This window comes from Staurois parvus, unplaced genomic scaffold (genome assembly GCF_062004578.1).
Source record: "Staurois parvus isolate SC_StPar_1 unplaced genomic scaffold, SC_StPar_1.0 ptg000021l, whole genome shotgun sequence".
In the NCBI taxonomy this organism is placed as follows: domain Eukaryota; kingdom Metazoa; phylum Chordata; class Amphibia; order Anura; family Ranidae; genus Staurois; species Staurois parvus.
The window spans coordinates 10,410,057-10,432,400 of NW_028317817.1; the positions used below are offsets into that span (position 1 = coordinate 10,410,057).

At 42.1% G+C, this 22,344-nt stretch overlaps 2 protein-coding genes across 8 annotated transcripts in view; one reads left to right on the forward strand and one right to left on the reverse strand.

Moving 5' to 3' along the window:
* Positions 1-6,379, forward strand: part of TOP2B (DNA topoisomerase II beta) — an 89,431-nt gene extending 83,052 nt beyond the window's left edge. Inside the window, exons 36-38 of the mRNA XM_089690901.1 lie at positions 51-176; positions 2,468-2,553; positions 5,876-6,379. Of these exons, the coding sequence (XP_089547027.1) occupies positions 51-176; positions 2,468-2,553; positions 5,876-6,037 (374 nt within the window). The 3' untranslated portion in view covers positions 6,038-6,379. The remainder of the gene's footprint in view (positions 1-50; positions 177-2,467; positions 2,554-5,875) is intronic.
* Positions 6,380-20,589: 14,210 nt separating this feature from the next.
* The window catches only part of RARB (retinoic acid receptor beta), a 960,987-nt gene continuing 959,232 nt past the window's right edge, over positions 20,590-22,344 (reverse strand). For all 7 annotated transcript variants that reach the window (XM_089690941.1, XM_089690911.1, XM_089690935.1 and 4 more), the window contains one exon: positions 20,590-22,194. In XM_089690941.1, the coding sequence (XP_089547067.1) occupies positions 22,001-22,194 (194 nt within the window). In that variant the 3' untranslated portion in view covers positions 20,590-22,000. The remainder of the gene's footprint in view (positions 22,195-22,344) is intronic.

The window sequence follows — 22,344 nt, forward strand, 5'->3', positions numbered from 1 at the left end:
GGCCATTGCTTTTGCTTGGTAACTTACAGCTCTTCCATTTTCATAAACAGCAAAAACCTCCTCAGATGGAACGCCAAAACAAAAAAGACCTCCAAAGCCAAAGAAGTCTGATGTTTTTGTGAATTCAGATTCTGATTTGGAGTTAAGCTCCCCAAAGAAATCTACAACTCCCAAAGGTAACTGGTAACAAATTCTTCAAAAATCTTTGCATAAATATGAATCTGTGTAATTGAACCTTGTTGGCTGCTTTTATTAGTTACCACCAGTAGGGCACTATTGAATCCATATGTGCAGCTCTCAAAATACTAATAAAAGTGAGTTCACAGTTTTAATTTCACTCAAGTTCACCATTTCCCCCTTACTGCTTATTATTATTATTATATTATTATACAGGATTTATATAGCGCCAACAGTTTGCGCAGCACATTACAAAATGAAAGTAGACATTACAGTTACAATACACTTTGGTACAAAAGGAAACAGAGGGCCCTGCTCGTTAGAGCTTACAATCTAGGAGGCTACTATTATCTAGGGACTTACTAATTGAATGCCTGGGTCCTTGTCTTGTTAATGCTTAGCTGTTTTATTCTCTTGGTTTGTCCTCCTGCCTATTGTCCCTGGGCCACAAAATTCTAGGAAGGCCAAATGTTTACAGCAGTCACCACACCAGGTATAGAAGAGAAATCGTCCAGTCAGGTCACCGATTATTGCAACAATTGTCTAAGAGGGCATTCCCGTTCACTTGCAAGACAGAAAGTCTATCTGAGAAAGGCAGTGGGGGTTTTTTTTAGTTTTGGACAGAGTGCAGATGGATTAGAACCCCTTTTAGGCTTTTATTGCTGTCTGTGTTTCCGTTAGAGAAATTCACCCTCTCTATTAGTCCTGTTTGCCATTATCATCAACAGTGAAAGAAAGGAAAACTCAAAATTTTGGGCTGTCCCCAGAAGATTAATAGAGGGGAAATCTTTAATGGGGACACTAGTTCTGGTGATCTGGGGGTCCCCAAGGAATTCTCTTAATTTGCAGGGGTTTTCTCTCACCTCTTGTTCCGAGAGTGGGGCAGGGAGTAGAGGGAAATCTTCCCAATGGGACACAGATGGCAAAAAATAAACTGACAGGTTATAACCCTCCCTTACTTCAAAAGGGGGAAAAAAAAAAGTTTTGACTCGTTTTACTGTATCCCATTCCAAAGATTTGACTTAACCACTTCAATACCAGGCACTTTCAGCCCCTTCCCGCCCAGGTCAGTTTTCAGCTTTCAGCGCTGTTGCACTTTGACAATTGCACTGTCATGCAACACTGTACCCATATGAAATTTTTATATTTTTTTTTCACATAAATAGAGCTTTCTTTTGGTAGTATTTAGTCACCACTGGGTTTTTTGCTAAATAAATGAAAAAAAAAAACAAACACAAATTGTTTTAAAGTTTTTTTTTTTTCCTTTCTGTTATAAAATTTTGCTAATAAATAATCTTCATAAATTTAGGCCAAAATGTATTCTGCTACATTTCTTTGAAAATAACCCAAATCAGTGTGGGGTGGTGATCAGGGACACTGACTGGTGGCAGTATGTGTGAAATGAAAAAAAAAAAACTTTTTTTTTTTTTTTTTTTTTATACGATTTTAACACACTGACCAGAGCAATACGGTGTCACCATAGTTTGTATGTTTTTTTTGTTTTTTTTTGTTTTTTACACTTTATGATTGCTTATACCTGTGAATTCCAATGCTATAATAAACCAATTTTCTGAATGAAATGTATTCATTCAGTGTGTATTGTGATTAGTTGTTATTGGCCACAGCTAATCACATGGTACAGATGGTCTGTGACTGGCCCTGCTGTACCATGTAATCATTGTGAGCAATCACTGCTAGCAACACAACTGTACACAATGGTGTGAATCAAAGCCATTCATTGTTTACAATTGTCATGTGATCTACTGTGATTGATCACAGTGATCACATGGTACCGGCAGCGGGTCCAGTACAGTGATCTGTGACAGCTCAGCAGCGCGGCTGCATTTCGGGAGCAAGTTATAGGATGTCCACCTGGAAGGACGAAAGTCCTGCCCAGCCATCCTTTTTACAAAAAAAAAATTATTTCAATGAATATTCTTTGATGTACATTCATGTAAGTGAATGCTGAATTTTAGTGCTCACTGAAGAGCTCCAGCATAGTCCATGTTTTCCTACAGTATAGAAGTACCCAGACTACTACTCTGCAATGTATATTTTATACAAATAAAGCTCTAAAGACATGCTGTATGGGGAAATGCACATAAAAACCTGTTTCCTACTCCCACCCCACAATATCTATTCCTGCTTTTTCAAAAGCTAGTCACTTTCAGAACCCCCCAAAACAAATATGATTGTTGTTTTTCTGACTTTGAAATTCCTGTTCTGCCACTAGGAGGTGCCATTGGGTTACAAATAATGTGATGTTACATTTTTGTTCTTTGTTTTAAAGCAAAAGGAAGGGGGAAGAAAAGGAAAACATCAGATTCAGAGAATGAAGGAGACTACAATCCTGGGAAGAAATCCACATCCAGCAAAGTATGTATGCTGCTGTTAAAGAATGAGCACACTTTCAGACAAAGCACACTTATTCTTTTTGCACTGCTTCTTCAGCTAATCCATCACACCCTCCCCTTTTTGAAGATGCATATTTACCTAGATCCAATGCCCACGGCCTCCGTGGATTGTTTACATCCCGTGCCACAAATCCTCTGTCTCCTGCCCTTGCCTGTGAACTAGATCCTCATAGAAGGCTATGGTACCCATCTCCCTGCGTCTTTGTTGACTGGGTGGATTTTTTTCTTAATTGCAATCCTCATTAAAGTGGGAATGGTATACAAAAGACAAAGGGGGAGATTTACTAAAACTGGAACAAGCAAAATCTGGTGCAGCTCTGCATAGCAACCATTCAGCTTGCTGAATTGAACAAGCTATTAGAAGCCGATTGGTTGCCATACACAGCTGCACCAGATTCTGAGCGCTCCAGGTTTACTAAATCTCCCCCTAATATGTCAAAAGTTGTCACTTTCAAAGATATTGAGCAGGGATGTCAGACTCAATTTCATTGCAGACAGCATCAGCATTATGGTTGCCTTCAAAAGGCCGGTTGTATCTGAAAGACTATATAAATGTATCTATTCTTTATCATATTAAATAATTGCTGCTGCATTTGATTGTTACTGACTTTAGTAATAACTTAAGAGAATTGTAGTATTTTAATTATAAACAGATGTCCAGATCACCCCCTCCCCCTTCCCTCCTTACATCAGATGTCAGAGTCCCCCACCCTCCCTTACATCACAGTGCACCTCCCTTACCTTGTGCTGCTGCCGGAAAAAGCTGGGATGCAGAAAGTGAAGGATCTGGATTTGCATATTGCCTGTCTCTGCATCTACTGGTTGTTCACACATGTAGTTTTTGGTGTGGAACCTGTGAATTTGTCACTTTGTGATTGTGGGGAAGGTCAAGGGAAAATGTCACCAGCACACCGAGGATCGCCAATATGGGTCCAAAAGTTTTAATGAACGATCACATAGTTACAGCAAGGCACATGCCTGATGAAGGGGTCCTAGGAGACTTCGAACGTTGTCTTGCTGTAACTATGTGATCGTTCATTAAAACTTTTGGACCCATATTAGTGATCCTCGGTGTGCTGGTGACAATCTCCCTTGCTGATTCTGTTCTCTTCCAGCTGACGGTCGCTGCAGCACCCACTTATACACACAGCCATTTTTAGCGCAGGAACGTGTGCATTTGGATTGTACACTTACATTCTGTGGGGAAGGTCAGTCACATGACAGGTCATGTGACTAAGATTTTGTGGCTTACCTCGCCTCCTTCACTTTTTCTTTTTAAAACTTGTGTTTATTACTTATATGAAAGGGTATAGATACAAAAAAAGAGCCTCCCGGGCATTCGCCGGCTCTTATTGTGTACAACAACCAACAACACAGTGTAATACAAAACAGGGTAATAAACCACAGCAAGATGTAACCACACTTGGAGCACCAGTACATTACAGTATAGAAGTACATGCATGTCCCCATCATGTCCACAACCACTTGGTGTTCTAGACTGTAATCTGGATGGTAAGGGTTGCAGGAGAGGGGGGGATAAAGGGAAGAGGGGGAGGAAGGGAAAGGAAAGGGCCAGGATAAAGACCAGTACAATGATACCATTAGCACAGTATATGTGGACAACTTAAAAGGTGGCCTGGACATAAAATATTTTCTATTCCACGGTCATGTGGGATTCAACCCAGATGTTCCATCCCTTTTGAAATTTCTCAGGGCACCCCCTTGCATGATAAGTTGCCTTGTACAGAAGGATTACAGAACTAACCAATATTTTAGCCTTCTTCATTTTAATCACTTTGCACCCAGGGCGATTTTTTTTTTTTCTTTTTTTCTTTTGTTTAGGCCAAAATGTATTCTGCTACATGTCTTTGCTTAAAATAAATTATCCCAATATGTGTAAATAATTGGTTTACGTGAAAGTTACAGCGTTAACAAATAGTGGCATATATACTGGAATTTTTTATTTATTTTACTAGTAATAGCAGCTATCAGTGACTTCTAGTGGGACTGCGGTCATTCTGACACTGGGGGGAACTGACTTGGTGTCACTGACACCCCCAGTGACACTAATCCAGTGATCAGTGCTAATAAAAAGCACTGACACTGTACTAATGGCACTGGGCAGGAAGGGGTTAACATGGGGCAATCAAAGGGGTAACTGTGCACTTTTTCACATTATGTGCTGTGTGTGCACTTCACTGTAAGCACACTGCTTTGTTTGGCTCTGCTATGGCCATACAAGGCAGTATGCACCAGCTGACAGCTGAGAGAACTGTATTGCTTACATACAGTTCTCTCCCCCCCCCGTTGGTATTACTTGGCGATTATAGATAGATATAGATAGATATAGATATATAGATATAGATATATATATATATATATATATATATATATATATATACATATATATATATAAAATGTGTGTGATTTTGCGCACCTGTGCCTCCCTGCAGCAGTATTTCAACATCCTGTGCTAGAAAATGACTTTGAACCCCCATCACCTGTAATTGTTTTTGTTGTATGATATTTTCAGGAACTGTTTATTCAAACATATTTTTAGGTAAAAAATACACTAAAGTAAAATTTATTAAACACAAACAATATAATACCCATTTTTAAATAGATTATGGTTGCATTGAGTAAATAGATACCAAACATGTCAACACTCAAAATTGCACACATTTGGGAAATGGCGAAAGACTATGGTACCCAAAATATTTCACAGGTGACTCTGTAAAAACCTTTTAGAGGGTTTTTTTAAGTTTAGAATGAACTATTATTATGGTAATTATGGCTCTAGAATGATTGCTCTCACTCTGATGATCAGAGATAAATGTGTGCATACCTACAAGTGTGGGCCCTAAACATGTTCCTGTGTATGCAAAAATGTTTTAACCACTTGAAGTCCAGGAATTTTTATAAACTAAAGACAGCAAGTGTTTAATAGCGCATTGCTGATTTCAAAGTCTTGAAGCCAGCAGGGTGTCAAGTTTGTAAAGCACAATGCTGCACTTTATCAATATGTTGCACAACATGATATGGATGCAGTAAGGTCATACCACTGCTTTTTAAATGGTGCCCTTGGAGTGCATCTATCATCCAGAACTGCTTTTAGGTCGTCCCTTTAGGCCACTTTAATTAGTGGCTAAGAGAGCCTGGATATGTTCAGTCTGTGACCAAATATACTAATTACGATGTGCAAATGTAACTTTTGTTACGTGAGCCCTTTTACATTATAACTATAATTTTTTTAAAACCCTTCTCTGGCACTGTTTTTCTTTCAGAAATCAAAGAAAGCAACCACATTTGACAATGATTCAGACGTGGACATTTTCCCATCAGAAACCGGCAATGAAAGTGCGACAAGGCAGCGGCCTGGCCGGGCCAGGAAAGAAGTGAAATATTTTGCAGAATCTGAAGATGAAGATGATTTTGCTATGTTTTAGTTATGTGCCCGAAGAGCACCAAACTGTTTTCCAGCAAAGTATCTTGTGTAGTCCTCTCGTCCCTCCTGTTGGCGACTTTTGTACATTGTCTTATTTTATGTGATGACGTATTTGATGTTTTTTATTATCGTCGTAGGCATTTTAACATTTGTTGTTACACATACAGTTTTCTGCTCTTTTTTACTCATGAAATGTCATGTACTTGTATCAATTTGGCTTGTAGAAATGTTTTAGACTGCCGTGCTCAAGCACACATTTTAATTGTCTTGGAAAAAATTACAGAAAAAACAGAGCAGCCCTGCTTTTTAAGATGAAGACAAAACATTAAAAAATGAAAATACAGTAGAGTTTGTCTTTTCTCAGAGAAATATAAGAGCTGGGTACTAAAGCCATAAGACCTCATCCTGAACATACTGATAATCCACCTCCCCTTAGTGTCTGGATAGTGCTCTGCTTAGGAGGGCTTATCCTGTTGCAGTGATGTGTTGCAGGCCTTAAACTCATCTGTTTTTCATTGGCTGATCCTTTTTTTCCTGCTTTCCTTGGTCTGCATTTACATTAGGCAAATGATGGTATACTGGATTTGCACCCTGGCAGTTTGGTATTCAAAAAGAAAGTTCTCTAATGTCACTCAGCTCCTGCAGAGAGACAGCCACAGGGATACGGTCAGCACCTGGGTTACAGCGGGTCCTGTATCTGGACACACGCAACCCCATCCATTCCAACCTCCAGTCCATGAGTAACTCCACTGGGGATCCACTCATTTAGCAGTGGCAGATCAGAGGAGCAATGAAGTTGGAACATCAGTGGCCTAAAGGAAATTAAAATCAAACTCTGGGTGATGGCTGTTCCCTTGCCCTGGAGAAATTGACATGCTTTCTTATCTGGACTTTTGGTTTCCAGACTCCAGAATCATTACATGTCATTTATTCTCCTTAACCCTGTTCTGGATTCAGAATTTTGTGATATTAAAACCTTGGTCTTCTGAACCTGCTTGTGAAAAGGGTCATCTACGTTTGCCTTTTGACGATGAATGCTTATTTGGGAATCCCTTGATAAATTCATTAAGGAATGTGCTGGAGGAAAACTACTACCGGTAAGAAAAATGCATTAGTCTCCTACTTCTACCTTTTTGATCTCCCCAAGTGTCAACCTCCAAAACAGGGCTTAAAGTATATGTTCACCTTTGTGAACATGTTACATGTTCCTCCTGTTTTTAGGGTGGAACATGTAACATGTTTCCCAGTGCTGCAGCTGCTACCCACAGAGTTCCATGAATGTATGAACTGCAAGTCCCGTCAGTCTTGGCGGCTGTTTGCTTGTAGTTTTCTATGAACTACCACGGCACTGTGGAGCGCCGTGCTAGTTCATTGAATCTTTGTGTCAGTATATCTGGATGCTCATACATCCTGTATGGGCAAGCCGATACTGACAGCTGCAGGAGACCTGCATGGTATCAGTGATCTGATTGCTGGTGCTATGCTTTCCAGGCTCCTGCAGACAAAAATAATAAATGCACATTTTTTTTTAGCTGCAAAACAAATGTGCACATATTACTTTTGTACAAAAGGTGAACCTATCCTTTTAACACCTCCTTTCCTCACAAGTCTTGTCTGCCAAGCCTGACCAGAAGCTCATTTCCTAATGAAGGGAAGTCTGTTGGTGTTTGGTCCAGTCCAGGGGCGGACTGACAACTCATGGGGCCCCCGGGCAATAGGGGATCATGGGGCCCCTGTGCCCTTGCCCAAACTCAAAAAAGCCTATGAAAAAGGTACCGGGGCCCCCTACTGACCCCGGGCCCTCGGGCGGTGCCCGAGTTTCCAAATGGTCAGTCTGCCGCTGGTCCAGTCTGAATCTAAGACGTCCCTGACCCCTGGGTCCAATACGTCATTTCAATGGGATATAAAATAGCGGCTATATTTGCCCCTTCTTTATGCCTTCCAATCAGCCAGCTTCAGGATGAAATCAAATTTTAATGACAGCCTTGCGGCAACTTCCGTTTTTTCATTTCCCAGGTTCCTTTAAAAGAATTTTTCAATGTTTTCAAATTCAAAAAACAAATGGGGGCATAATTCCCACAGTGGACTTTTCTCAACAGGTTTTTTTTTTTTTTGTGTGTACCAAAACTCCTGCTTGAATCAAAGAGATCAGACATTGCTTCCCTCTGATAGAGGCAATTTATGGCATCAGTAGACAATACAAGAGGCCTATCTACCAATGCCCATCTTCCCTTTACATCAACACTTTTGGGTTCACTCAGAATCTCGTGCAGCGCTGCATGGGAGCCAATCAGCTTCTAACCTCAGCTTGTTTAATTAAGCTTTAGCAATAAACCCTGGAAGCGAATTGGTTTTTATGCAGACTTACACAAGATTTTGAGCGAACCAGCTTTAGTAAATAAACCACTTTTGTTTTTGTTGTGGGAGACCAACACTTCCAATTTGTATTACTACTGTTCGAGCTCTCCTGTGCCCTCTAGGTGGTGACAAAAGTGCATACCCCAGGGCAACAGTTACCTGGACTATCTTCCACTGATGGACTCCTCAGCCACAGCCTTGTATGCCAACGTAAAAAGGACAATTTAGCTGTTTTAAAACTTTGGCTGGATAATAAACTTTCCCAAATCGTCTTCCTGGACATCCCATGAGATATAGGCACCTCCTCCAACAGGAAACGCATCACCAAGTACACTTTAAAAGGAAGTCTCTGCTGAACTGGTCAGTTTTTGTTTTCTCCAGCTGAAGGAGATGCATCACCTGGAACCTGGGTGAGAGAGAGGAGCCTATGTTTTTCTGGCTAGACTGTTCTTCCACCTGCAACTTTTTACCTACCTAGCTCCCCAGGAAACAGCTGGTATGGTTCTCTGCTAAACTGCTCTCCAAGACCACTCCTTAGTATGGAAGGAGGTTTGCTTGGTTCCTTTTCTCCTTCTGTGCCTAGCAAAGGCCATGTCTGGATGTGACATACTCCCTTGACAGGGATCAGCACATTCTGGGTGTCTGGGTGTGTGCACTGTAGGGCACATTTTAGCAGGGGCTCAAGTGGTAGCTGTGTTGGGCTTGTGGCCTGTCTGTGTTGTTTGACCAGATAATGTAGGGACATTAATCCTGGTAGAAGCAGTCATTTCTAGGTGCCGGAGGCTCTAGTTCCAAGCCTCATTTTTGGTGAAGGGGAAGGGCTGGTTGGTTGCCTTTAAATAGCATTTCCTTCAAGCATGGGCTGTCAGGATGCTATTGGTGGAAAAGATAATGCTGCATGTTGGGTTCTGCAATGCAAACTGCAGCTCAGGCCCTTGGCACCAGCAAGTCACAGGTAAGCTGGAGGTTGCTGTACCTACTTGCTTCTACTTGTGTTTGTCCCCTAGGTTTCCACCTAGCCTGTAATCTGTCACCTGGGGCCCCTTAAGTTTGGGCTTATTGTGGCAGGGCACTGTTGGACTCTCCCTATCTATGGCTTCTTAGAGTTTGAGTGTCCTGACTAAATTCCTCTCTCAGCTGATTGACTCTAGGTAGTGGGTCCTGAGAGTAGAGGAATCTGCCAGTGCTTGTACCAACCTCCTGTGAAAGGAGAGTTGTCCTTCACCTTAAGTGGTTTTTGGTAGATATCCGTTTCCTTCCTGACCAGTGTCAAGATCCCCTACTCCTGTGCTGTCAGCTGTAGGGGTTCTTCAGAAGGTGGTTCTTGTGGGGGATTTACTGGCCCCACTATTCCTTCCCAGCTGAATTCATCTATTATGTCCAGCAAAAAGGAAAATTCCTCTACCTGAAAGGGAGAGGATGGTTATTTTGTGCAGTGAGTATACTGCCAATTCCCCAGCAGTAGGGGAACGCAGTAAATCTTCAGGGGTTAAATGTCATTAGAAGATAAGGTAGGCACTTGACATTCATTTTTCCCCCATACAAGCATGTATTAGAGCTTAAGAGAGGAGAAAGTATTTGCAGTCTTCTCCTTACAGATCACATTAATCCTAATTGTTTCTATTCGTTGTTACCGGGGTGTGACTGTGACTCACAGGTGTCTTGGCTTGCCTTCCTACGCACAGAACAATTTCCAGGGTGTTAATACAACTCAGCTGGCACAAATTTCACATCCACCTGTCTCACAAAGCCTTCTATTTCCACTACAGAGCTGGTGAGGCTGAAATATAAATCTTAGCCTTTCAGAAGGGTCTTGTTTGCTGGTATAACATGGCCTTCACTCACTCTGGATCAGGATATATAGACCTTTTTTATATATATATGGATTGTGGGGCCACAATCCCTGATCCTTGCCATACATGTTTACTGGGGAAGAGACCTGTCTCTTGGAGTAGGTCTACAGCCTTGGCATAAATCTGTCTTGTTGGGACTACGGTCTTGTGGTGTATAATGGCATCTAGTACCTGATGTGTAGTAACCAATTTGTGCTACTGGTTTTGCATTTGGAGTTGCTTTATGTTTGAATGGGACTCTTATGCTTAGACTCCTGCCAGAACCTTAAGGGCCCATTCACACCAGAAACTGCACATAACAGCGTGTTCTTTCCTTGTACCTATGCATGCAGTTGACGTGTGCTTTTCTACCTGCATTTGACCTGTGAGGTCACTTCCTTCTTTCATTGGACTTCTATATGCATTGCAGTGTGTTTGCATGCGTTTTTGCACATTTGCAGTGCAGAAGGATGCAGCATGCTGTACTTTTCTGCACTACAATGGTGTGATCTAGGCACATAGAATAGCCTGGGTTTTGGACTGTCTGTTCAGTTGGAGTGCAGTCCAAAATGCAGCCAACTGCATTAGATGTGAAGGGGCCCTGAATTGTGCAAGTCCGGGGTTTATTTATGCTTCTTGCTGCTGTATTTCACCTCTGCTTACTGCCATCTGTAACCTCTAGAGGTACTCCAAAGGTTGGGTGTTTCATTGAATAATATAGATACTTTACAGCACAGTACTCTTGATGGCATTCAGGTGTGGCAATGCAGCAGAAGATCCTTTGACAAAGTTGTAATGATGAAACGCATCAGGCAGTGATGCCAGACGCTAACTGGAAGTTGTACGACAGCCATTTTGGATGAGGTCCATTCCATAGAAACTGTATTCCAAACTCTGATGTACATCCCATGCTTGTAAGTGCTTTTACATTTAATAAATCTGATGGTTGTGATTTGCTATGCAATGTTTGCCCATTCTGTTTTGATTTACATTCTGGCATTGTGGTGGGAATGACGAGAGATGTTGGTCTGGAAGGAGTTTATCTGCTCAAGGCCTTTTTTCTATGCAGTCTGGTAAAGTGCATGGACTGTGAGGTTGTTTGTTCATACTGGTGGTCACTTGTTGGGAATAAAGGGAACACAGAGTGGCATGATATGAAATCTATTTGTCACAGTATTACACTATATTTCTCAAATCTCTTGGAGGGTTTGATTATCCACAAGGCGGATTATTAGAGGAAGAGTCCATACATTGGAAATTTATATATAGAGCAAGCGAGGCATACCCAGAGGGTAAGGGTAGGAATTACAGATATTATATGCTGACACTTGGTGGAGTATTTGGTACGGTTTTGAGCACTTTTTGTGAGTGTCATTTATTATAGTTTATTATATGTGATAAAGGTGATGTACTATGTGCGGTTTATACATATTATTTTTTTTTTGAGGATTATAGGAGGAAGAGGGTGATATCACTTGGAAGATTTGAAAATCAAGTACCTGATGAGCTGGGATGAAATGAAAGATCACTTATGGTTGTAAATGGAGGACATTTATTGATTGGACACTGAAGAAGCGTTAAAATGTAGCAGAAGAGGCTTCTGTCATCAGGGTGGCAGCAGCAAGGGTCTCCTGCAGGGCATTTAAGTGTCAGCAGAAGATATTTAATTCTATATACAGTGTATATATATATATATATGTGTGTGTGTGTGTGTGTGTGTGTATATATGTATATATATATATAGCTTTCAAGTGGCAGGAGATGCACAGAAGCTTGGGGTGTCAGCGTTGTCTCCAGATAAGTTTGTTGTCTATAGTATAGCCTGCTGTTCTTACACAGGGGAGATTAACATGGGTCCTTGAATGATAATGTATATCTCAAGGCACTGGGGTTTCACACATTCATATATGCTGCTAAAAAAAAAAAATGAAAGGAATATTTTTTAATCAGAGTGTAGCATCAAGTAAAACTCCTGGGATATTGATCTGATCAGTAAGTGGCAGAGGGGGCTGTTAATCAGTTTCAGCTTCTTTGGTGTTAATGAAATTAACAGGTGCACTAGATGGGCAACAATGAGACGACCCCCAAAATCGGAATGGTTTTACAGATGGAGGCTACTGACATTTTGTTTTCCCTACTCGTCTTTTCCTGACTGTTTTTCACTAGTTTTGCATTTGGCTAGGGTCAGTGTCATTACTGGTAGCATGAGGAGATACCTGGACCCTACAGAGGGTGCACAGGCAGTCCAACTCCTCCAGGATGGCACTTCAATACGTGCCATTGCCAGGTTTGCTGTGTCTCCCAGCACAATCTCAAGAGCATGGAGGAGATTCCAAGAGACAGACAGTTACTCTAGGACAGCTGGACAGGGCTGTAGAAGGTCCTTAACCCATCCACAGGACTGGTATCTGCTCCTTTTGTGCAAGGAGGAACAGGATCAGCACTGCCAGAGCCCTACAAAATGACCTCCAGCAGGCCACTGGTGTGAATGTCTGGGGTGAACCTGCTCTCATCTGTGAAATGTTCAGTGCGCCAGTGGTGGACCTGCCAATTCTGGTGTTCAGTGGCAAATGCCAATCAAGCTCTATGGTGCCAGGCAGTGCGCAGTGCCCACTGGAGGACTTCAGGCCACCTTCATGAAGTTTGTTTTTGATTGTTTGGTCAGAGACATTCACACCAGTGGCCTGCTGATGGTCATTTTGTAGGGCTCTGGCAGTGCTCATCCTGTTCCTTCTTGCACAAAGGAGCAGATGCTGGTCCTGCTGATGAGTAAAGGACCTTCTATGGCCCTGTCTAGCTCTACTAAAGTAACTGCCTGTCTCCTGGAATCTCCACCATGCTCTTGAGACTGAAAAGTGCTGAAAGACAGAGCAAACCTGGCAATGGCCTGTACTGATGTGCCATCCTGGAGGAGTTGGACTGCCTGTGCAACCTCTGTAGGGTCCAGGTATCGCCTCATGCTACCAGTAGTGGCACCGACCTTAGCCAAATGCAAAGCTAGTGAAAAACAGTCAGAAAAGATGAGTAGGGAAAAAAATGTCAGTGGCCTCCACCTGTAAAACCATTCCTGTTTTGGGTGTTGTCTCATTGTTGCCCATCTAGTGCACCTGTTGTTAATTTTGTTAACACCAAAGCAGCTGAAACTGATTAACAAACCCCTCTGCTACTTTGACCAGATCAATATCCCAGGAGATTAATTGACTTAATGCTATACTCTGATCAAAAAGTTTTTCATTCATTTTTTTTTTTTTTTGCGCAATGTAAATGAATGTGAGAAACCCCAGGGCCTTGAGATATACATTATCATTCAAGGACCCATGTTAATCTCCCCTGTGTAAGAACAGCAGGCTATAATGTACACCACAAACTTGTTATCTGGAGACAACGCTGACACCCCAAGCTACTGTGCATCTCCTGCCACTTGAAAGAACTAAGCAGTAGGGTGTTGGCCTGAAATGCCAACATAACTACAGTACTTCAGGAATGTTATTGGATGCCAAAAATCCACTAGAACAAACCTCCAAATGCACCCTTTCTGTGTGGGGGGAGCATAGTGGTGCATAATGAAAAATTGTGCAGTGTGCCTTTTAATTTTTTTGAGCAGTGGCATTCAGCATGAAATTCACTAACCAACTGTAATCCCTCTCTGGCCAGTACCTACTTTATCTTGCAGATTGCCGATAAGATAGCAATATTTGATAAAATAGTGTACTGTTAAGAGCATGGACATATAGTGCCAATATGGAGCAAACAGACACAGCTGGCCACCCGGAACATGTAGAGTGATACCAATATTTGTGAAAGAATGGGTCGCTCTTAGGAGATCAGTTAATTAAATCGTGGTACCGTGATAGGTTGCCACCTGTGCAATAAATCCATCCGGGAAATTTCCTTGCTACTAAATATTTCACAGTCAGCTGTTACAGGAATTATAACAAAATGAAAGCAACTTGGAACAAGAGCAACTCAGCCACAAAATAGTATTCCACGTAAAACGACAGAGCAGGGTCAGCACATACTCCAAACTTCATGTGGCCTTCAGATTAGCACAACAGTGCGTAGAAAGCTTCATGGAATGGGTTTCCATGGCCGAGCAGCTGCATCTAAGCCTTACATCACCAAGTGCAATGCAAAGCATCGGTTGCACTGGTGTAAAGCACGCCACCACTGGACCCTAGAGCAGTGGAGACGTGTTCTCTGGAGTGACCAATCACGCTTCTCTGTCTGCCAATCCGATGGATGTGTCTGGGTTTGGCAATTGCCAGAACGGTACTTGCCTGACTTCATTGTGCAAAGTGTAAAGTTTGGTGGAGGGGAGATTATGGTGTGGGGTTGTTTTTCAGGGGTTGGGCTTGGCCCCTTAGTTCCAGTGAAGGGAACTCTTAACGTGTCAGCATACCAAGATGTGGTTAACAATTTAATGCTCCCAACTTTGTTGGAAGAGTTTGGGGATGGCCCCTTCCTATTCCAACATGACTGCGCACCAGTGCACAAAGCTAGGTCCAAAAAAAGACATGGATAAGTGAGTTTGGGGTGGAGGAACATGACTGGCCTGCACAAAGTCCTAACCTCAACCCGATAGAACACCTTTGGGATGAATTAGGGCAGAGACTGCGAAGTAGACCTTTTTGTCCGACATCAGTGCCTGACCTCACAAATGTGCTTCTGGAAGAATGGTCAAACATTCCGATAGACACACTCCTAAACCTTGTGGACAGCTTTCCCAGAAGCTTTGAGCTGTTATAGCTGTAAAGGATGGGCCAACTCAATATTCAACCCTACAGACTAAGACTGGAATGTCAATAAAGTTCATGTGCATGTAAAGACTTCTGCAAGCAACCTCCCTTCACTGCCCCCATCTCTCCCCCCCCCCCCCCCCCCTAAAAGCTCCACCAACGTCCACATCTTACTTTTGTTTCTGTATTAAGCTGAAGCACCCAGCCAGCTCTAGTACCACCTCGCACACTGTAGGTGGCTCCGTCTCTCTATCAAGGAGATCATCTAGTGAGGGTGTTTGGCATCCGCACTGCACCCTGGGGACCTGCATCTCCCGTGTCCCCATCCTGTATTTAGTAAGCCACTCAGGAGATCAGATCTCTGGGAGCCATTGGGAAATATGCTGTTGCTTGTAAACACAGAAGCCAGACTTCTGTGTTTACAAGTTATAGTGTTGAGTAAGGTGCAGAGGGCGTGAGCCAGAGGTGGTGGAACTAAGTTCAAGCTGAAAAAAACCTTGACTACAAGCTATACGATCTTAGATGCCAAGGAGGCTGCATTTCACAATCAAGATGTAGCATGTGTCAAAATCTACCTCTTCATGCATTATGTGAGGATCCTAAAATGTAGGCATTTTTTTTAAGGAAACGGTATGTGGCTTTCTCCTTGTATGCCTGCATATTGGATCAGGTCTGCTTTTTGTAAGGTATATTCTTCTATGGGACTGAAAAGAGCCTCTTATTACATATCCCACTCAACTGTAGCCTTGGGCACTTCTTGGACTGTATACAATGGTGCCTTGGCTAAGCAGATCTATGAAATGGCCACATTTAGGCTGAACAGTCAACATAACAAAACTTCAGTAAGCCAATGCAACCTTTAGCTGGGAAGTATTGTAAGCTATGATTTTTCAGTAATTGTTTCTTCATCTATGTTCCTGTCATGGGGATGTTCAAAGTATGACCTGAGTACCCTTAATAGCAACTGAAAAAAGAGATCTTACACTTACCGTAAAATGCTTTTAATTTTTTCCCCATGTCTCTGGTCTGGTTCCCCTCTCTGGTCTGTTTTCATCCATTTTCTGAAATGTCCTAGCAGGGCAAGTATTACCTTAGGTAAAGTGGATGAGGTCTGTCAGATTTGTAGTGCACAACTTCTATGGCAACCTTTTTCAATGAGGGTACCCAGACACCTTGGGGTGACTTCAGGTTTCTTCAGGAGTACCTTGGCAAAATGCCTAAAAGTTGCACAAAAATTGTTTACAAGCAGCAGGTGGATCAAGCCTGCCTTTTAGTTACAGAGTCAAAGGTTTTTATTGCGCACCACTACAACCTTCCAGCCGCAGGCGTCTTGACAGCCAATGACATCATCGGTTGATAAGGAGGACTTTGGGTGCCTGCATAGCATCCTTGTTTGCCCCTCTCCATCAGCACTGGAATTACATTAACTGAGTGAGAGAAACTGAGGGAGAAGAGAAATGCTGGAATATTTGTCAGTGCCAGTGTGCAAAGGTGTATTTGCTTTGGAAGAATAAATTAAGTTCATTGTCCTACATGAGTAGATGTTGCTGTGTTATGCAAAACTATTAGATAAAATAGAGTAGTGCAGCGCTAAAAAAGGACACAAATATAAATATAACGTCCAGAACAAGACGATCAGCCAACTTGTATGTAACCAAAATTAAGGGAATAATAAACTAGATATAAAAGTTCGAATGAAGTGACTTAGGTGAATCTGGATCCGGCAGAAGTACTAAAAGTGGTGTAGGTAATACGCACTCACCGGACGCACATGTTAATTGCGCCTTATAAATATATCCAGATGTCATCCAATGGGGCCTGGAGATGAATGGTCTTCCCTCTAAGGGATGGGACATCAAATGGAGGAATATTTGCCGGTACTGGTGTTTCTTTGTGCTTTCCAGAAATGGTAGTGTATCATCAGCTATCCGTTAGGGAATGGTAGCCCGTCCTGGGGTGGTCGGTCTGTAGATTTAAAGAACTCCCCCAGGGGATAGGAACACAAATACTCCCGTTGTGTAGTAGATTTGTAACTTTTAATAGTGATGCATCAAGATTTGGTCAAGTATAAAAACAGACAGCAATATGACTAACCATGTGAAGTTTAAAGATGGCTGCCAAAGCTCCACGTTGTTCCGGCGGCGTGACGTCACGGCATGGTATGGCTCCTCCTGACGCGTATCATGTGCAAACACGTCATCAGAGGGGGGTCGCCCCCCAATATGGCCGCCGCCAAAATGCGCATGTGCCGTATTTTCTATAAATTACTACGGCAGACGACACGACGTGATTGGCAACCCCCCTTTGAAGACGTGTTTGCACAGGATACGCATCAGGAGGAGCCATACCACGCCGTGACGTCATGCCGCCGGAGCAACGTGGAGCTTCGGCGGCCATCTTTAAACTTCATATGGTTAGTCATATTGCTGTCTGTTTTTATACTTGACCAAATCTTGATGCATCACTATTAAAAGTTACAAATCTACTACACAATGGGAGTATTTGTGTTCCTATCCCCTGGGGGAGTTCTTTAAATCTACAGACCGACCACCCCAGGACGGGCTACCATTCCCTAACGGATAGCTGATGATACACTACCATTTCTGGAAAGCACAAGGAAACACCAGTACCGGCTTTATATTCCTCCAATTGATGTCCCATCCCTTAGAGGGAAGACCATTCATCTCCAGGCCCCATTGGATGACATCTGGATATAAAAGCACAATTAACGTGCGCTTCCGGTGAGTGCGTATTACCTACACCACTTTTAGCACTTCTGCCGGATCCAAATTCACCTAGGTCACTTCATTTGAACTTTTATATCTAGTTTATTTATTTATTATTCCTTAATTTTGGTTACATACAAGTTGGCTGATCGTCTTGTTCTGGACTTTATATTTGTGTCCTTTTTTAGCGCTGCACTATTCTATTTTATCTATTTATACTTTACAGTGCTATTGGTTACCCATTTGTGTGCATAGCAGCTCTTGTTTACTTCTCAGGCACTCACATCCTTCTTTATTTTACATGCAAAACGATTACTTTAGTTTTTTATGGTTTAGAATGCAGGGGAGGGGCCTACATATGGCGCCGACATGGAGCATGCTGTGAGGACTACGGGATCCCGCCGGGAGGAGGAAGGCTGCATACTGATATACCTCTGTTTGTCTCATGTGTCCCTGGTCTGGCGGCTCTGTGGTGAACTGTTGGGCGTGTGGTGGTGGTGGCCTGGGAGCGGGGGTCAGTGGAGTGGAGCTGTGTTGGAGCTGAGTGGAGGTGGTGGAGGCAGCCAAAGGAGGAGGACGGAGGAGGCATCGGGAAGTATAGCGAGAAGTGCCTTGGTGACCCTTGGGGAGAAAACACTCAGCAGAATGGAAAGAGAGCCCCAAAGGGTGATACCCCTGAGCAACCTTATTACTGAAGGCAGCAGAAATGCAAAGCTTCTAGAGTTGAGTAAAATCTTGAAAAGATCACACTCCTGGATAGGACGAATTAATATGGTCAAGATGGTGATACTTCCTAAAATCTTGTATAAATTCCAAATGCTTCCATTTTTTTTGCCGCAAGGGTACTTCAGGGTATTAAAAGGTATGATAATGAGATCTATATGGGCAAATAAACAATCAAGGGTGAAATACAAGGTCCTGTGTAAGGATAAAAAAAGATGGGGGAATAAATATGCCTGGGATCAAAAGATATTACTGTGCAGTAATTATATCACGAATAATTAAATGGGTGTATAATTCACAAGGCAAAAGCTGGATGGGGATTGAACTAACAGTGAGTGAAGCACACTTGGATAAAGGTATTTGGGTTCCACAACAGTAACATATGTTTTCTGTAAACACCAGCACTTTAAGAATGTATTTTAGGATTTGGGATTTAATTCACAAACAGAATGGATGGGAGTATAATTCACCATTAATACCATTGGTGGGAACAAAGTATTTCCCACCAGGGATGAGCACTATGGCAGAAACATGAATTACAGATGGGAATGCAAGGTTAAAATATATTATGAAAGAAGGAGAGAGAAATACTTTACAGGAGCTGAAACAGAAAAGGGAAATGTTTCAGATTATGGATGAATGGCGGTACCATCAACTGAGACATTTTGTTGTATCACTCCCACATCCATTGCGAAAGGTTGAAAGTTTGTATCCATTAGAGCAATTACTGAAGTTAAAGGGAACACAAAAGCATTTCACTTTGCGTATTTATAGAACACTTTCTGCAATTGCTGAACCGATTGTTTCAATGTATATGGGTAAATGGGAAAAAGAGCTGAAAACACAGTTGAGTGAGCAGCAGAGAAAGAACATTTTTAGGATTGCACATGGGGTGGTAGATATGAACACAGTAGAAATGAATTATAAATTTATAGCAAAACAGTATGTCACACCCAGTAGAGCTCATAAATTATATCCATAGAATTCACTGTTTTGCTGGAGGGGATGTGGGAAGGAGGACACAATGATACATACAGTATATGGTGGGATTGCCCCAAAAGTCAGGAATTTTGGAAGGAAGCAGTCCAACAGATAGGAGAAATTATAGGAGAGGGTGTATCCAAAGATCCATGGGTGTGCTTATTCCATAGTACTGACTTAACAGTTAAACAGTATAAGAATACAACGACACTTCACTTGATCAATGCGAAAAAGGGTTGATTCCTACGTTTTGGAAGGTTCAGGAGACCCCTAAGTTAAAAGACTGGACAAAAAGAGTAGAATTTATATATAAAAATGAAGAATTGTATTATAGTGGAGAGGATAAAATGGGAAAATTCATAAAAATTTGGGGAAGATGGAGTGAATTTAGATCTACACAGAGGTTCGTGGAGTTGATGGTGTAGAAAGAATGAAGAGAAAAGTGGAATGAGTGGAGGGAGAGAGATAGAGATAGGAGGTTAGAGGAGAAATGAAGATGTGAAGATGGAACGCTAAAGGAATAATAAGAACTGGGAAGAGGGAGGCCATGGGGGGGTTGAGGTATGGAAATGGGTATGGAAAATGTGTGATAAACTGTAGATGATTATGTACTAATAAATGTGTTTTTTTTTGTTGTTGTAAGACTCAACTAACAAAAATATAATAATATTAAAAAAAAAAAAAAAAAAAAAGAATGTGGTGCCTTGAGATTGTGCATAACTTTAACCCCTTCCCGCCGGAGCCTCCCGGCCCTTTAAGAGTTTCAGGCGCCGGGAGGCGTGGCGGGTGGGGCATGGTTTAGGGATCATGTGACTGCACGGCGTTCACATGATCGGGAAAGGTCCCGATTTAAAGAGCAGACCAGGACCTTTCCATGACGTGTGCTGGGAGCGTGCAGGGCGCGCGCTCTCAGCACATATGTTCTTTCTTACATGAACACAAGTGTGCGGCCATTCGGCGTCTAGGCCCAGATGCCGGGAGGCCGCACATTTGTGTGGGGCCGGGGTAAAGGGGTTAAAGAGTGCCTTAACTGACAAACAGTTGAGAAATGCTGTTCTATGGGAAGCAACATATCTCCTAGTTCTTTAGCATCATGCATCATAGGGAGTGAGATCTATGCCCCGGCTTTTACTGTTTTCAGCTATGCACTCCGGAAAAATCACTACTTTTAATCACACTCATCAAAGAATACTTGGAAAGATTTAAAATAAATATATTTTATTCTTTGCCAGGAGACTCCATGGAAAAAAGGTAAACAGTATATGAACATAGAAAGCATTGTTAAACAATCTCATGTACAAACTGAGCCAGTGAAGAATACATCACAGACTTGCTAAAATATTGTTCCCCCCGCCCTCCCAAAATTTCTACTAGTGCTTTAAATGAGACCTATGAACAATTTTTTTTTTCTTACGTGTTAACGTCTACTGTGGCATCACTGTTGCTGTGATCCAAACATCAAAAAAAAAAAAAATTGGGCTTTTAGTGTTTTGAAGTGTGGGGCTGAAGCAATATACTATAGCCACATTGTGCCAGTTAAATGGGAAAGCCACTGTAATGTATGTTCCATCTCACTTGTACCTGGTAACAATGTGCAGCTCAGTCTTTATTGAAATTCCTCACATACGCTCATACAATGTAGCAGCTTTATAGCTGAGAAAGTACTGCAAGTTACACCATGTCTTGCCATCAGGATACACACTAATCGTGTTCTTGACAGAGTTTTGCAGACTTCTATTAAGTAGAGCTGAGCTCTTAGGCACAGAAGAGATGTATCCTGCTAAATCATAAGGGGAACGTTTTATGCTAAACCCACTCATAAGTAGTGAATCACACACAAACATTTCTCCAATGGCTTGTGAACAAGTAAACATGAAAAAAGAAACAGACAAAAAAAAACATTGTAACACTGGAAAGTGCCTTTGAGGCTACAATTACTGCAGTAATGCACCTGTAAATATCCGCCAAGACAATCACATCTGTTTGATCCACCTTCATAAAGTGACACTGACAACTCTACAATGAAATGTCTTCTAACTGAACAGCCAGTTACTCCGATACAAAACAGTCTTCAGATAATGTAGTGAGCGCTCTTCCATGTAGAGTGAAGTAGAGAAGAAACGCGATACATTGGTGGGCATGTTATGACCTAAATGACAGCGATCCTCACGTGGGTATGTTCAACAATCCGTTTTGTTACCTTTAGTCTTGATCATTTCATGTATGCAAGACAGAAGGAAAGCACCAAACATCCAGCAAAGAGAATGGTAAATAGATTATGTACAGAGTCAGGAGTCTTCGAAGATCATGCAATCTGATGATCAGAAGAGAAAATAGATTTAGCTTTATTTCTTGTTCTGTTAAATGGCTGCTTTAGTGTTTTTCTTTCTTTCATGTTGTCTACTTGTAAGAGTCCAGCGAAGTTAAGAATGTAAACAGCAAAAGTATATAGGTATATATAAATCGGAACCAACTTGGTCTTTCCTTTTTTTAGGGTATCTGAACGAGTTCAGAGTCTGCAAATTCAGCAGTGGGGGGAAGTCTGCTCCTTGCTTGTCATCCCTGTGTGCATATAGTGTTGGGAATGTCTAAAGTGGACGGGAGGGTCCTATTGCACCTGTGCGCATTTGCTGACCCGCTCCTCATCTGAAGTCGTTGAGATGCTGTGACTGGGCTCTGGGGGGCTCTCGTTGGGGCTGCATGCTGCTGCCTCGTGTCCCTCTGAGTTCTCCAACATTTCCTGAATGAGAGGTGGCATTGATCCTGGGATCTCCAGCTTCAGTGTGATAACACGTTCTGCACCTGCAGGAGAAGACACCAATTTTAACCACTTCAATACAGGGCACTTATACCCCCTTCCTGCCCAGGAAAATTTTCAGCTTTCAACGCTGTCACATTTTGAATGACAATTGCGTGGTCATGCAACACTGTACCCATATGAAATTTTTATCA